Source organism: Balaenoptera ricei, chromosome 19 (assembly GCF_028023285.1).
Source record: "Balaenoptera ricei isolate mBalRic1 chromosome 19, mBalRic1.hap2, whole genome shotgun sequence".
Taxonomy (NCBI): Eukaryota; Metazoa; Chordata; class Mammalia; order Artiodactyla; family Balaenopteridae; genus Balaenoptera; species Balaenoptera ricei.
This window is the reverse complement of record NC_082657.1, coordinates 36,695,373-36,710,361: the sequence shown is the minus strand read 5'-3', so window position 1 is coordinate 36,710,361 and position 14,989 is coordinate 36,695,373. Positions and strand designations below refer to the sequence as shown.

The window sequence follows — 14,989 nt, the reverse complement described above, 5'->3', positions numbered from 1 at the left end:
CTCTGCCTCTCTTTTCCCTTAGTCTTAGCAGTTGAACTTGTACTCTGAAGAGGTATACGAGTTGATTGTGAGAGCATTTCCCCCTGATCATTTCTCAGTGTCTGTAATTTCTGTTGCCCTCCTGGCCCTGACTTCCTGGTAGCCTGTATCTCTATCTCACTGTGGAAGAAGGTTGGGTCTGTTATGGTGTTCTCCCCTGGCACTGGCCAGCCCTGCCTCTGCTGACTGTCCTCCTGTTTTCTTGCAGACCCCGTGGTGAAGGAGCAGTCCCAGCCTTGTGCAGATAATGCTGTACTTTCCAGTGGTCTCACGGCGGCCCGATGAAGACTGGAAAGCGACGGGTAATGCGGCATTGATGCTTGCCAATAAAACCAACCAACCAAACACAAACCTTGAAGGAAAACTACAGTGTGATAAAAAGAAATTCTAGCCATTCCTTCTAAACGCAAAGAAGAGTAAAGACCTAAAAGTCTGTCAAAAAGAAAGAAACTCCCCAGCACTAGTCTACAGGGAACTGCTGTTCGGCAGCCTGACGATGCACATAGTTGGGTATCTGAGGGGACTTTCCCTTTGGAATGCATGGGAGATGAGAGACTCGGAGTTGTTGTACATTTACCTTTATTTAACAGGAGACCACTGTTGAATTAACCTGTTCAAGTCAACAAGCTCTGAATATCTGACTTCCTATCTATTCCACTGTGGTCTGGGTTTCCTTTGGTGAGATTCAGGCTCAAGTTTTAGCAAAATGTCAGCAGTCTATAGTGACACACCAGCCTCATTCACGAAAAGGAGATACTAAAACAGTGACAGTATTTTTTTTCTAAGCTCTTTTACAAATTCATGTTTTATGTATTTTTTTTTTTAATGACATGAGCTCTCTGGGAAATGTACTTCATCCCTGCAGTTTTCTTCTAAGTGTATTCATTTGGGAGCAAACTGCAGTCACTCTCACAGGAGTCCCCTTTGATGTCAGGAGGCATCACTTTAAACCTTCTGATGCCATGGACAGGTCCATCTGTCTCATCAAAAGTTGGATGCTAAGTGCATAACTTGGAGCTCAGTGTAACCTTCGTTGATTTGCCTAACCATAAAATCTTGTTGCTATTTTTTTCATGTAGCTTTTTTTTTTCCAGCCTCTTAAGGAAAACTTCATTTCCCAGCACATCCCTGTGTGTGCACCTATTTTAACGCACGTCTCTGAAACAAAGACTTTTTGTTCACAACCATAACTAAAGCTGGAAAGTCAGTCTTCAGGGAGGTCAGGGAGGGAGAAAAAAAAGCGTCCTTATTAGAATTTATTCAGGAAAGACGGATTGGGTGGGAAAAAAACAAGTACTCCCCTCCCATGCTTTACCCCTTTTTATCCCCATGAGAAACAGTTTCCCTCTGTAATCAGGGTAATCTGCATTTTTAAGCTCTGATAGGTAATACATGAATGTGTTGGCAGAGATAAGTCTTTCTCACGTGCAGGGACTGGAGTTGTGTGGGCAGGGCCACCCACCGATAACCCAGGCGACCGGAGAGAGTAGCATACAAGCGACTTGGGGAAAGGAGTGGAGCTGCTGGGGCAAGTATCAAAGCTTGGGATCCATTGTGCTAGCCTTCACGTTAGCAAAGGAAGCTATATTTTGTTTAAGAAAATTTTAAAAAAATAGAGCTGATGTCACTCTGGGGACTTGTCATCAACATAGTTTGCAAGCAGTCCCCTGACCCCAGCTGCAGGGCCATGCTACAGCTGTGGGGACCTCTCACACTAGGCTGGAGCTCAAGGTGTCTACCACCACATCACACTTTAGGATTTCTTTATTACTATTTAATAATGCCATACATTTTTATAAGGTTAGGTTGTTTGAAAACATCTGTTTACATTCCATATCCCAATAAAATCGTATTGGTATTGGTAGCAGGTCCTATCTCTAAATGTAGATGCTATTTTTGTCGTTTGGTCAGTGGGAACTTCAAATAAAACAAGATCCCAAAGCCAGGAAATGCATTCAGTTAAGGTTCTCATACCAATGCTACCTGCCTTCATTGCACATTCTGTATATTAATGTATACATTTGTTCTACCTGAAAATCAAAAACAAGACAGGAGCTCTTGGGTGAACCTATATTGATATGTCAGGCAGCAAAACTCAGTGTTTTGGATTATCAAAAGCCTTCTAATGTGCCCTTCTAGGCAACACCGAACTGTTGGTTATTATTTATCAGGGAAATGTGCCACTGTGTGTCTTTCCTGCCCCACCCATCTCCTCCTTTGTCACCCATTCCCTCCCCCCACCCTTCTTTTTTTTTTTTTTTTTTTTAAATTGCCGGTCTGGACCAGGCAGAGGAAGCCTACTGGAGGGTCTTGGTGAAGTAGTAACCCCGTTTCTTTCTCTTGGGTCCCCACAGAGGCAGTAGAAGCAGCGGAGAAGAGTCAGGTGACTTGACTACTGTCTCTCCTCTGGTCATGATGTAGTAGATGCAAACACAGCTCACCTGCCTGTCCTTGGGTTTTGTGACTGCAGCTTGGCAAAGGAGTAATTCTTCCATTTTATGTGTACAGTTTACTTTTCCACCACCTATACTTTTTACCTCTCTTCATGCCTTAGACATATAGCATAACTGAGTTTAAAATGCTCACTCCTTTCTGAGTCTGGTCTTGACACCCAACTTCTGGCTGACTGACTGTGGGTGGTTCTTTGCCAAACTGAACTGAGTCTCATCCAGACCTTTCCTCTTTTACCTATCTCCAGAACCATTTTGTGTCCAGATGGACCTAGCTCCCCTGAGATTTTAGAGTATTTACCTGGGTTAGGAGGCAGTCTTGGAGAGTTCCAAAAGAGGGATGAGAGCGTGCGTGTGTGTGAGTGAGTCTAATCTTACATTTAGACAAAGCTGTGGTAGATTTACCCACCCAATATCCTTTTCGGTTAGCATATTATTTCTTAAATTCATCTCAGTAATTTTCATTAGACATTTTGTTTGCTTCATTACCTTGTAACAGGTTAAAAGTGCCTATGATAAGGACCTATTATTTCCTAAAGAAAAGCAAAAAAATGTGGGGAACAGGGTAGTGTTACACTGTCATCTCAGGTACTGCCTGTGTTCAAGAACATAGACCCGGTATGGTGAGAACGGAAGGTTCCCGTGCCAAATACAGATCGGTGTATCAGAGGTTGTTGGCCACAGGTGAGCATAACTGCAAGGTTTTGCTTCAGCTGAGAAATCCCATGGCGAGAGCAGAACTGATGAAGTGCAAATACTTTCATCAGGTTTGCTTGCAGTTCACTCTCCCCGTGATCCTATCAGCTGGCCTGCCCCTGTCCTATCCTAGCCCCGTGGTAAGTGACCAGGTGGGAGCAACCAATGAGTGTATAATGCAGACCAAGCATTCCCGGGTCATCTTACCACTTAGAGGAGTGCCAGAGCCAGTTCTGTGAGGCACGTGAGCCTCAGTCACTCTGCTGGGTCTCCTCACAGGCATTCTCCGGCACGTTGGTACTCACGAGGCTCAAAGCATATGTATTCCCGTGCAGAGAAGGAAGGTGCTCTCCAACTGATTGATTAGAGGAGACGGAAGAGCTTATAATCCTTGGGGGCAGGGAGAGAGGACAGGAGAGGGGGCTGTTAAAAGAAGAAAGGGAATCAGTGAAAACAGTTGAAAGGTAGATCTTGAGGTGGCGGGGCATGACTTCTTGAGGGAAGAAAGCAAGGGAGCACAAAGTTCAAGTTCTGGAACGTGCCCTGAGTTCTGGAACGCCCCCAGGATTGGTTCCAGTGGGACTGCAAGGTGGTGCTCTTGAGGCAGATGCTGAGTCCCAGAGAGAGCCAGCCCATGGCTGTGGGTCTCAGTCTGCGTCTACTCAGGGAAATGACTTAGCCTCTCCCAGGTGCTGCTTTGATGAGGATGGAAGCAAAATTATTTTGGGACACAAACAATCGGAAGAATTTTTATATATGCATTGAAATGGATCTGAGAGAGCCCCGTTGACAGTCTCCTTTAATGCCAGTTCAGATTAATGATTCGTTTAGGAATCTGTGTTACTGCATGAGCACTCACAGGAAAAAGCAATCTTCCCTCCTACAACTTAACAGGAGTGGATAGTAACTGATCAGAGTCAAGGCCATTGAGATATAAACCCGAAAGCAAAAGCAGGGTCCATATGAGCACACAAGAAGCCAAAGTTTGTCAGTGAGCTTAATAAATCTAAGACTGAGTGACATCTTGCCATTAAAACTAACCCCAAGGTAGGGATGAGGGGAGGGGAGGTGGCGAGGAAACATCTGGCTTAAGAAAACCAGTAATAACATATGCTTTGGAGCTACGTGAATGTGTCAGTGAAAATGACCCCAACCAGGTATTGTAGAGGCGGGGGGAAGTGATGTTATGGGATTATACAGGTGATGCATACTTTTGTGTAGAGAATCAACAATGTGCTACAAATGTGATACTTAATCCTGAACTGCATGTATTGGGGATTGTTTTTTTTTTTTTAATTCATTGAATCAATAAATTAACAGTTTTTCACTTGCTGGCTTTTCTTGCTGTAAATGGTGACTAAGAGGTTGGGACAGAAATCTTGACACCCAGTGGAAAGCTTGGATAAATCTTCAAGAAGCATGGAGCCGACTATTTTCTTCTGTTTGCAGAAAAGCAACACTGCCTGGGTTGTGATCCTTTACTAATGACTACTTCAGACACAATTGACCACCTCTTTGTATCACTGGATGACTGATGTATGATTTATGTGCTGCTGCCCTTTAGAGGAAAGAAAAATGCCATGTTAAATCCTGTTTTCATAAATAAAAATGTTGATAATCACCAGCATGTTGAGAATCACCAGCCTTCCCAAGTGGGAGACAAGCCACTGCTATGAGGACCTTAAACTTGTATTTCCTGTCTCTTGGGGGAGAGGAAGAATAAACCTTGAACTGTGAAGTTTTGTGGGTGGGTGGCTGCAGTTAATCACCTAGGTGTGAAGACGACTTGAGCAGAAGTGGTGGGACTAGGGTGGTGTGGGGGTTGTTTCTTGGTACTTGTTTCTGAATTGTACCACTCAGAACCTGTCAATCCTGCTTGGGATTGACCATTTCATTGCACAACTTTACCTTGTGGCAGAGTGTTCTGCATTTAGGAAAACCTCTCCCCAGCCCCGTTTCTTGCAACACAGCCGGGCACACGCCATTGTTTGGCAGATGGTGGAGTCTTTCATCAGTGAGCTTGCTTCTCACTGATCCCTCTGTGGAGTGGGATGCTTGAAAGTCATCTGCTGAAGAGTCATTTCTTAACTTTACGCACCATGCAGCCTTTCTCAGATACTAAGCAGTAGAACCCTTCCTGTACCCAAAGAAAGTTTGGGTCATGAAATGTTTCTGTGTGACCGCTTCCCAGATACATTGTCCTTTCTGTCGGTACCCTGCTGTGGCACCATTATGAGCTGCTGCTTCTAGAGTTCTGCTGGCATCTCACGACCCACTCCACTGTGCTGGACATGGAAGGAGGAATGAGGTTTTCAGGCCATGCCAGACAGCTCCTTCCAGGGGGGAGTTAAAAATATTTGAGCTCTGTTTTTGCTCTTTATTAGTGAACTGGGCCCTTTCCCTCTAAATACAGTCATCTGATTCTTGGTCCCAAGACATAAGTAAGTTGGTCAGGTCTGATGGATATCTGGAGCTGGGCTGCTGAGCCTGTAGCTTGGCTTACACAGAATAGACAAGAGGCTTTGGTGCTTCTAGATCAGCGTCCTGGACCCGAGAAAAGGGGAGGGACTCGGTCCAGTAAGGCTGGGACCAAGACTGCCTCTGTAAGTGGTGATAAGAAGAGGAAGAAAAAGGGTACTATTTGAAACCTGAAACCAGTCAGTTCTTACCTGGTTTTCCACAAAGTGCCATGGGAAAGTCAGGCTTGTATACCATTCCCGGTGCTCCACAAGAGAAGGGAGCCACAGGCCAGTGGAGGCCTGTCCTCACTCCAGGTCAGAATGATTAATGCCATCTTTCCCCTCCTCCCATCTCTCTCCCCAGGTCTGTTGCGGTTCCTCCCACTTTTCCATAAGCAGAACAAGAACCAAATCAAACGTCTTAACGTGTGTAGAGAGATCACGTTCCGTGAGCAGACACAAAACGGTGGCAGGTTTGGCAAGCACGAACTAGACCAACCGAAGGGCAGCCCACCACCGTATATCAAACCTCACTTCTGAATGTAAAAGGTTCACACGCCTTTGGCTTCCTGTTGACTTCCTCCTGACCCAGAAAGCATGGGAAATGTGAAGGGTATGCGAAATGGTTGTTGGTTACTGTTGCTCCCCCGCGCCCCTGGCTCGTCCCCGTGGCCGCCTGTTTTTTCCAGCAGACCATGTTAACTAGCTGACCACAGACTCCAGTGGGGGCACGGGGCGTATATGGCATGATGGGCGGTTACATATTATAATTTTAAAAGTATATATTATTGAATAAAAGGTTTTAAAAGAAATGTATGGAGAGTTTTCAGTGCGGAAGGGGCCATTAAACGAGACCTGTGGCCACAGAGGACAGAGAGAAGAGCATTTGAGCCAGGTTCTAGCCAGAGGGAAGAGGGCCAGTCCCAGAGGTGAGGAGGGCCGTTTCCAGGACGCTCTTGACAGAGATGAGAAGTTGAAGAGGTATGTGAACCAGCCCTGGCAATGGGGGACCGCAGGTGATTCCAGCAGACTTGGCGAGCCAGGAGAGCCAGGCCTCGGCCTCGCCTTGAACGCGTACGTCTCCGTGGACCCCTCCTTCCAAAGCAGGTGAGTCAACCAACCATTTAGGCGGTAGGTAAATGTCACCTCTAGCGAACTCAGGAAGCTGCCTTAGCCCATTCTTTGCTTTCCCTTTGCGCATCACCGTGTTCCATTCCACCTCCCAATCCTGCCCACCACCGCGCCACGCCCCCTTCCAAAAAACATCTTACCTTGGAGGCTGGTTGAGTCTGCTGCCCAGAGGCAGGGGAAGGGGTTGGGTCTGGGGTTCAGATTATCCCGAAGCTCCCGTGAATGGGAGGAGAAGCAGCCCAGTCACAGGTGAAGGAAGGTGGAATAGAAGCACCAGGTGTGTCTGTTAAGTGAGAAAACGAAACCTGTTTTACAAATGAGATTCCCTGGTGCCCTCAGTCCTCTCCCAGGACAGCTGTGCCACGGGGAGGTGAAAACAACAACCTGGTGGCTGCCCAGCCTTGTGTCTGGCTGAGGCCTGCATCCTCCCACCGCCTGTAAAGCAGAAGCGGCGGGCAGACCCGACACCTGGGCAGCTAGACGGGGCGCCCGCTAGTTCTCCACAAAAGCCACTGGTCTGCCCAATATCCCTTCTCCTGTCTTCTCTGCTGCTTGTCCTGAACAGGTGACTATGGGAACCCAGGTGCGGACGCTCACAGTTTTTGAAGCAATTATAGGGGGAAAGCAAAGAGGTCCCTCAGGGCCACCATGGCGTCAGTGTCCCTTGGACCAGCTCCTGTTGTATCCAAGCCATTCCTCAGGTGTGGGAGCTCAAGACTGTGCCTGCCCCCAGACACCAGCGAGTGAGGGCCCGCAGGCCCCCAACCAGCTGACAGGACACCGAACGCTGGACTTGGTCCTTTCCAGCTCCATCACCGGCCTCGTATTCTCAAGCAGTCTCTCTCATGAGGCCCTTTTTGACTCAAGGCTCTGTAAACTTCTTTTGGTCTCCCACGTGTCTGAGACAGCATCTCAATACCTTGTTTTAATGAGCATGTCCGTGAAACTCTTATGAACGTGGTACTTCATATGTGTGTGTTAATCTACATAGCATGTTACCACCATGTTGACCCGCTGGCATTTGAGGGCCTTCCCCGACAGGGAGGGTCTCTTCAGAGCACATACACGGTCAATTGGCTTGGGAGTTCTTTAGATGCCATGCAGAACTGAAATGCTAGCTTTATCCAATTTCCCTTCTCAACCAGTGGGAAAGTCTTATTTTCCAGAAACCTCTCAACCAAGATAAACTTGGGTTTTGTGGATGATAATTGTTGGGTAGGAGAGTACTCAGTTGTAGGAAGAAGGTGAAGGAGGAGTTTTTGCTTAGGTTGTTTTGGCCTTGAGAGGAGACAAGGAACCCACTAACCCAAGAACAGTCTGAAGCTCATCCACAATGTGCTTGGAAATTCAGAACATCAATTCACATCTTTCAGTAGTCCTGCTTGTATTGCGGTTGTTTAAAGTAATATTTATTGACTTTTCCTGATTACCAAAGTAATATATATGTTCATGGCAAAAAATTCAAATGTTACATAAAAGTAAATAATGACAGCCTCACCCTAACCACATACCCACACATCCAAAAACTTTCCTCCCTTGGAGAAAACCAGAGTTAAATTTGGCATGTATTTTTCGACTATTTTCTATGCATTTACTAACATTTTAAAATTATAATGATTTTTATTTGACAGAAAGGTAGTCAGATTTTGCATTCTTTTTCTGCAACTTGTGCTTTCACTTAGTTGGGAAAGTTTTACTGTTATCATGTATAGATCTACCCCACCCCTTTTCATGGCTGTATAGCATTCCATTGTGTAATGTACCACAGTTGAAGCAATCCCTTATGGATAGACGCTTACCAGTATTGTTGCAATGAACAAATTTGCACATACATTCTTACACAGTCTGTACCTTTGTGAGATAAAATCTTTTCAAAAAAAGAATTACTGTGCCATATGCTTTTTTTCTTTTTTCCTTTTTTTAGGAAGGGCATTGTAATTCAGAGAAAGTAGTCTTCCATTGCTTTCTCTCACTGGTGTAGGTTGGCACCATGATGCCTTTAGCTATGGAATTCTTGTGGGGCTCTGTCAGGCACTTGGAGCATGGTGTCCAAGGTCTATGAGCTTTCCAGGGACCTACAGAATATTTCAGACTTGAAAGAAGGGTGTTGGCTCTAACATAAGAAAGTTGCAAAATAAAAATTTAATAAATGTAAGTAAATGTCTCTCCAATCCTGTGAACTGAGAATTCCAAAAAAAGTACAGGGAAAAAAAGTGATCTTAAATATGAAAAATGGCTGCCTTTTAATGTTTGAAATGCTATGGGGATGCCTTCAAAAGTAACCATGCAAAGGGCTGGTAAATGTTTTAAAATATCCCTGGCCTGAATGGTCTGGGTGGTGGAATGGATGAGCAACTCATTGCAGAATATTCTACAAACTTTTAAAATAACGTGCATCTCAAATGCATTGTGCTAAGTGAAGAAGCCAGTCTCAAAAGGCTGGATGATTCTATTTATATGACATTCAGGAAAAGGCAAAGCTGTGGGGATGGAGAACAGACCCGTAGTTGTCAAGGGTTAAGGTTGGGGGCTGGGGGGTTTGACTACAAAGGATAGCATAAGGGAATTTGGGGGTGATGGAGCTGTTCTGTATCCTAAGTGTGGCAATGGTTATATGACTTGGTACCTTTCTCAAAACTATACCAAAGGGACTTCCCTAGTGGCGCAGTGGTTAAGAATCCGCCTGCCAATGTAGGGAACACGGGTTCGAGCCCTGGTCTGGGAAGATCCCACATGCCGCGGAGCAACTAAGCCCGTGCGCCACAACTACTGATGCTGCACTCTAGAGCCCGCGAGCCACAACTACTGAGCCTGAGTGCCACAACTACTGAGCCCGCGTGCCACAACTACTGAACCCAAGCGCCTAGAGCCTGTGCTCTGCAACAAGAGAAGCCACCGCAATGAGAAGCCTGCACACCGCAGCAAAGAGTAGCCCCTGCTCGCCGCAACTATAGAAAGCCGGAGTGCAGCAACGAAGACCCAACACAGCCAAAAATTAAAAATAAATAAATTTATTTTAAAAAAATGATACCAAAAGGAGTATATTTTACTGTATTTAAGTTTAAAAATAAATTTTAAAAATAACAATAACATGCAGGGTCCCAACACAGTCCCCTTTGAACTTCACTCTCAGATTAGCAGGAGCTTCATCTGCCCGCCACTGGCTCTTTTAACGATGTCTTTGGATATAACCACTGAGCTGGGATTCAGCGGTCCTCCGTCTGCTAGCTGAGCACCCCAGTCATTTGGGCAGTCTTCCATCTTTGTTCCCAGCTAAGGGTGATTCTCTAGGTACAACCCCTCACCTCATTCCTATATCTCCCCATTCCCATCAGCAGGGAGGGGTGAAGAATAATCTCTGCCTTACAGTGTGTGGCAAGTCCCTTGTGTCCTTTAGTGGCCAGGTGCTTGGAGTTTCTGGTCTCAGACTCAAACAGATGCTGTCCACTGGATTTTAGCAAGTAACCAGGGCTTTTGTGCTCTAAAAGGGATTCTTGGAGTTCTGGGTGTTTTATATAATATCTTAGTTATTAAAGCTGTACGTTTTGGGATTTCCCTGGTGGCACAGTGGTTAAGAATCTGCCTGCCAATGCAGGGGACACGGCTTCGAGCACTGGTCCAGGAAGATCCCACATGCCGTGGAGCAACTAAGCCCTTGAGCCACAACTACTTAGCCCGTGTGCCTAGAGCCCATGCTCTGCAACGAGAAGCCACCGCAATGAGAAACCCACGCACCACAACGAAGAGTAGCCCCCACTCACTGCAACTAGAGAAAGCCTGCACGCAGCAACGAAGACCCAAAGCAGCCATAAATAAATAAATAAATAAATTTATTTTTTAAAAAAGAAAGAAGCTGTACGTTTAAAAATCTAATTTGTCTTGTGTCTACAAATCTTGTTATAACTACAAACTGGTTGGTTTTGTACGTAAATTTGAACATTTATTTTGGTTAATCTTTGATGCTCACTTAATTCAAAACTTAATGGGTTAAACCATAAACATTGCTCACATACTTAATCTAGTTTCCTTAGACAATTTCAAAGTAAACCACATTTTTAGTCTGTTTGATTTGCTCAAACACTTCCAATAGCTAATATGAAAGACCTAAAATCTGCTGAAATCTTCCTAAGCATTCATATACTAACATATCTAAGTATAAACTCATAGATTTAATCAATCAAACGTTGTTTACAAACTTAATTAAATTTTCTTAGCACTTTAAAACTAAAATTGCAGACCTAATTTCAAATTCCTTTAAGCATTTCAAATTAAATTCAAAGTACCATATCCTCTAATCCTCTAAATGAGTTAACTATTTCAAATATCTTAAATAACAAAATATCACAATAATCAAACTTATTCCTCTGTTTGACATGGATTGCTGATATTATGAATTTGATTTACTTCCCATAGTCTCTGTGTGTATTTTGACACTAATCCCACCAAGGTGAGATATTCTATCTAAACGCAGGACTGTGATTCGTTCATGGTCAGAGATTCTGGGCCAGGCACAGAATTGCTTGCTGCTTCTGCAGTGGTTCTACCCAAACTGCAGGTTAACAAGCTAAGCCCCTTCTTTTTTTTTTTTCTTGGCTGCGTTGGGTCTTTGCGCGCGGGCTTTCTCATTGTGTCACGCAGGGGCTATTCTTTGTTGCGGTGCGGTGGCTTCTTTCATTGCGGAGCATGGGCTCTAGGCGCTCAGGCTTCTGTAGTTGCAGCACGCAGGCTCAGAAGTTGCAGCACGTGGGCCCTAGAATGCGCAGGCTTCAGTAGTTGTGGCTCGCGGGCTGTAGAGCGCAGGCTCAGTAGTTGTGGCACACGGGCTTAGTTGCTCTGCAGCATGTGGGATCTTCCCAGAACAGGGCTCGAACCCGTGTCCCCTGCATTGGCAGGTGGATTCTTAACCGCTGCGCCACCCGGAAAGTCCCCATCTATTGTTGATGGACATTTGAGTTGTTTCTAGTTTAGGGCTATTATAAATGACATTGCTAAGAACATTTCTGTACATGTCTTTTATGCACATAAACAAGCATTTCTGTTTGGTACCCAGCATTAGAATTTCTCAGTCACAGAGTATATGTCTAGATTCAGTAGACATTATCAAACAGTTTTCCAAAGTGGCTGAACCAACTTATACTTCCATCAAGAAGGTATGAATGTGGGCTTCCCTGGTGGTGCAGTGGTTGAGAATCCGCCTGCCAATGCAGGGGACACGGGTTCGATCCCTGGTCTGGGAAGATCCCACATGCCGCGGAGCGACTAAGCCCGTGCGCCACAACTACTGAGCCTGCACACCACAACTACTGAGCCCGCGTGCTGCAACTATTGAAGTCCGCGCGCCTAGAGACCGTGCTCCACAACAAGAGAAGCCACTGCAATGAGAAGCCCACGCACTGCAACGAAGAGTAACCCCTGCTCGCTGCAACCAGAGGAAGCCCGCGCGCAGCAACAAAGACCCAACGCAGCCAGAAATAAATAAACTTATATAAAAAAAAAAAGTATGAATGTTCCAGTTGCTCCACATCCTCCCTATCAGTGGGTATTGTCAGTCCTTTTAATTTTAGCCATTCTGGTTGATCTGCAGCAGTGTCTCATGATTTAAATTTGCATTTTCCTGATGACAAGATATGGTGAGCATCTTTCCATATGCTTATTGGTCATTTGAATATTTTCTTTTGTTTTTCAAAATTGGGTTTTCTGTCTTTTTCTTATTAATTTGTGGGAGTTCTTTATATATTCTGGATAAAAGATTTTTTTTGTCTGGTGTATGTATTGCACATACGTCCTCCCAGATCGTGATATGCCTTTTCACTTTCTTAATCTTGTCTTTTAATTAACAGACTTTTAAAATTATAATGACATTCAACTTATCAATATTTTCTTTTATGTTAGTACATTTTGTGTCCTATTTAAGAAATCTTTGTCTACCTCAAGGTCTTGAAGATAGTTCTAAGGTTGTTGTTTTTAAATTAAGACCTTATTTTTGGAGCAGTTTTAGGTTCACAGTAAAATTGAGGGGAAGGTACACATTTTCTATATATTTCCTGCCCCCACACATGCATGGCCTCCATTATCAACATCCCCCACTAGAGTGGTACATTTGTCACAATTAATGAGCCTACACTGACACATAATAATCACCCAAAGTCCATAGTTTATATTAGAGTTCACTCTTTGTGTTTTACATTCTATGGGTTTGGACAAATGTATAGTGACATGTATCCATCATTATGGTATCATACAGAATGTTTTCACTGCCCTAAAAATCCTCTGTGCTCTGACTATTCATCGTTCCCCACCCCCCTACCCCTGGAAAGCACTGATGTTTTTATTGACTCCATGCCTTTTCTAGAATGTCATATAGTAGAAATTATACAGTATGTAGCCTTTTCGTATTGGCTTCTCTCACTTAGTAACATGAATTTAAGTTTCCTCCATGTCTTTTCATGGCTCGATAGCTCATTTCTTTTATAGTGCTGAATAATATTCCACTGTCTGGGTGTACCAGTTTATTTAGCTGTTCACCTACTGAAGGATGTCTTGGTCACTTACAAGTTTTGGCAATTTTGACTAATCCGCTATAAACATCTGTGTACTGGTGTTGATATGGACATAAGTTTTCAACTCCTTTGGGTAAATACCAAGGAGTGGCGTTGCTGAATCCTATTAAGAGTATATTTAGTTTTGTAATAAATCTCCAAGCTGTCTTCCAAAGTGACTGTACAATTTGCATTCCCACCAGCAATGAATTCCTGTTCCTGTTGTTCCACATCCTAACCAGCATTTGGTGTTGTCTGCGTTCAAGAGAGCAGAATTTTAAAATCCTGCAATAGACTCAGGTGCACATGAAAATTTAATGTACAGTAATTATGTTTCCCCCTAGGATATTTTGAAAAAATTTAATAACCTTAAGGGATAAATTGTTCACTGACCTGAATTATACAGAGTCCTCAGAAATCATCCAAAAATAACAGCTTTGTATAAACATTTTTGACTTTCTGCTGTAATAAGATCCATATTTTTCCTTCTGTCTGGAAATTCTGGTTGGACTGTTCACGGCATTGCCATGAGGATTAAATGATTTAATAAAGGCTAAGGCACTCTATTATATGCCTGACACAAAATAAATGCTCAGTTGATGTTAGGAATTATTAGTTACTACAATGATGACATTAGTTGTTACAGTGAAGTTAGCTGCAAACTCCTTTTCTGTCAGCCACAATACCCAACACAGGCCTGAACACAGAGTAATATCCAGGTAAATGCTCAGTGAGTGACTGGTTTCCAACATTTGGGATTTCTTCCACACTTGAAATACCATAGCTTATTTTATGTCTTTTAAAAAATGTTCTAGGGCTTCCCTGGTGGCGCAGTGGTTAAGAATCGGCCTGCCAATGCCGGAGACATGGGTTCGAGCCCTGGTCTGGGAAGATCCCACATGCCACGGAGCAACTAAGACTGTGTGCCACAACTACTGAGCCTGCGCTCTAGAGCCTATGAGCCACAACTACTGAGCCCACGTGCCACAGCTAGTGAGCCTGTGCGCCTACAGCCCGTGCTCCACAACAGGAGAAGCCACCACAAGGAGAAGTCCCTGCACCGGGACGAAGAAGATTAGCCCCTGCTTGCCGCAACTAGAGAAAGCCCGTGAGCAGCAATGAAGACCCAACTCAGCCAAAAATAAAAATAAATTTATTTAAAAAAAAATTCTAAGAATTGATTTTTTAAAAAACCCAGCTGTTTATTCAACTCAACCAACTCAACTTTATTTTAATTGCATTAATTTCTGCTTTTATCCTGATGTTCAGGCCTTGTTTTCTAATCATGCATTTAAGGCGATAAATTTTCCTCCAAGTATTGCTTTGACTTCATCCCACAAGTTATGTGGAGTATTCATAACGATCCTGTCAATAATTAAAGCAATGATGCCTGTAAGGCATTTAGCACAGTTACTGCGCAATACTGATTAGCTGCTTTAACCTTATCCAGTACTCGGCCAACAAGTATTTATTTGTCATTCGCAGGACACCAGGTAAGCTTATCCGAGCCACCTTCCGTGCCCTTCCTCACTTTTCTTTTGCCTTTGTAACTCCTCCTAGCCCCTTAGGGGGCGGGGCCTGGCCTTCACGCGCTTTGACCCCACCCCCGCCGGGTTTCCATGACACCACGTAGCTGCTAACAACATATTCTATAATCCTGTCTCCTTCCGCTTTC

The 14,989-nt window shown here is 44.2% G+C and overlaps 1 protein-coding gene across 2 annotated transcripts in view; it reads left to right on the top strand.

The window, feature by feature from the left end:
• The window catches only part of CSNK2A2 (casein kinase 2 alpha 2), a 39,248-nt gene extending 32,792 nt beyond the window's left edge, over nt 1–6,456 (top strand). For both annotated transcript variants that reach the window (XM_059904387.1, XM_059904388.1), the window contains exons 11-12: nt 248–341; nt 6,009–6,456. In XM_059904387.1, the coding sequence (XP_059760370.1) occupies nt 248–324 (77 nt within the window). In that variant the 3' untranslated portion in view covers nt 325–341; nt 6,009–6,456. The remainder of the gene's footprint in view (nt 1–247; nt 342–6,008) is intronic.
• The last annotated feature ends 8,533 nt before the right edge of the window (nt 6,457–14,989 follow it).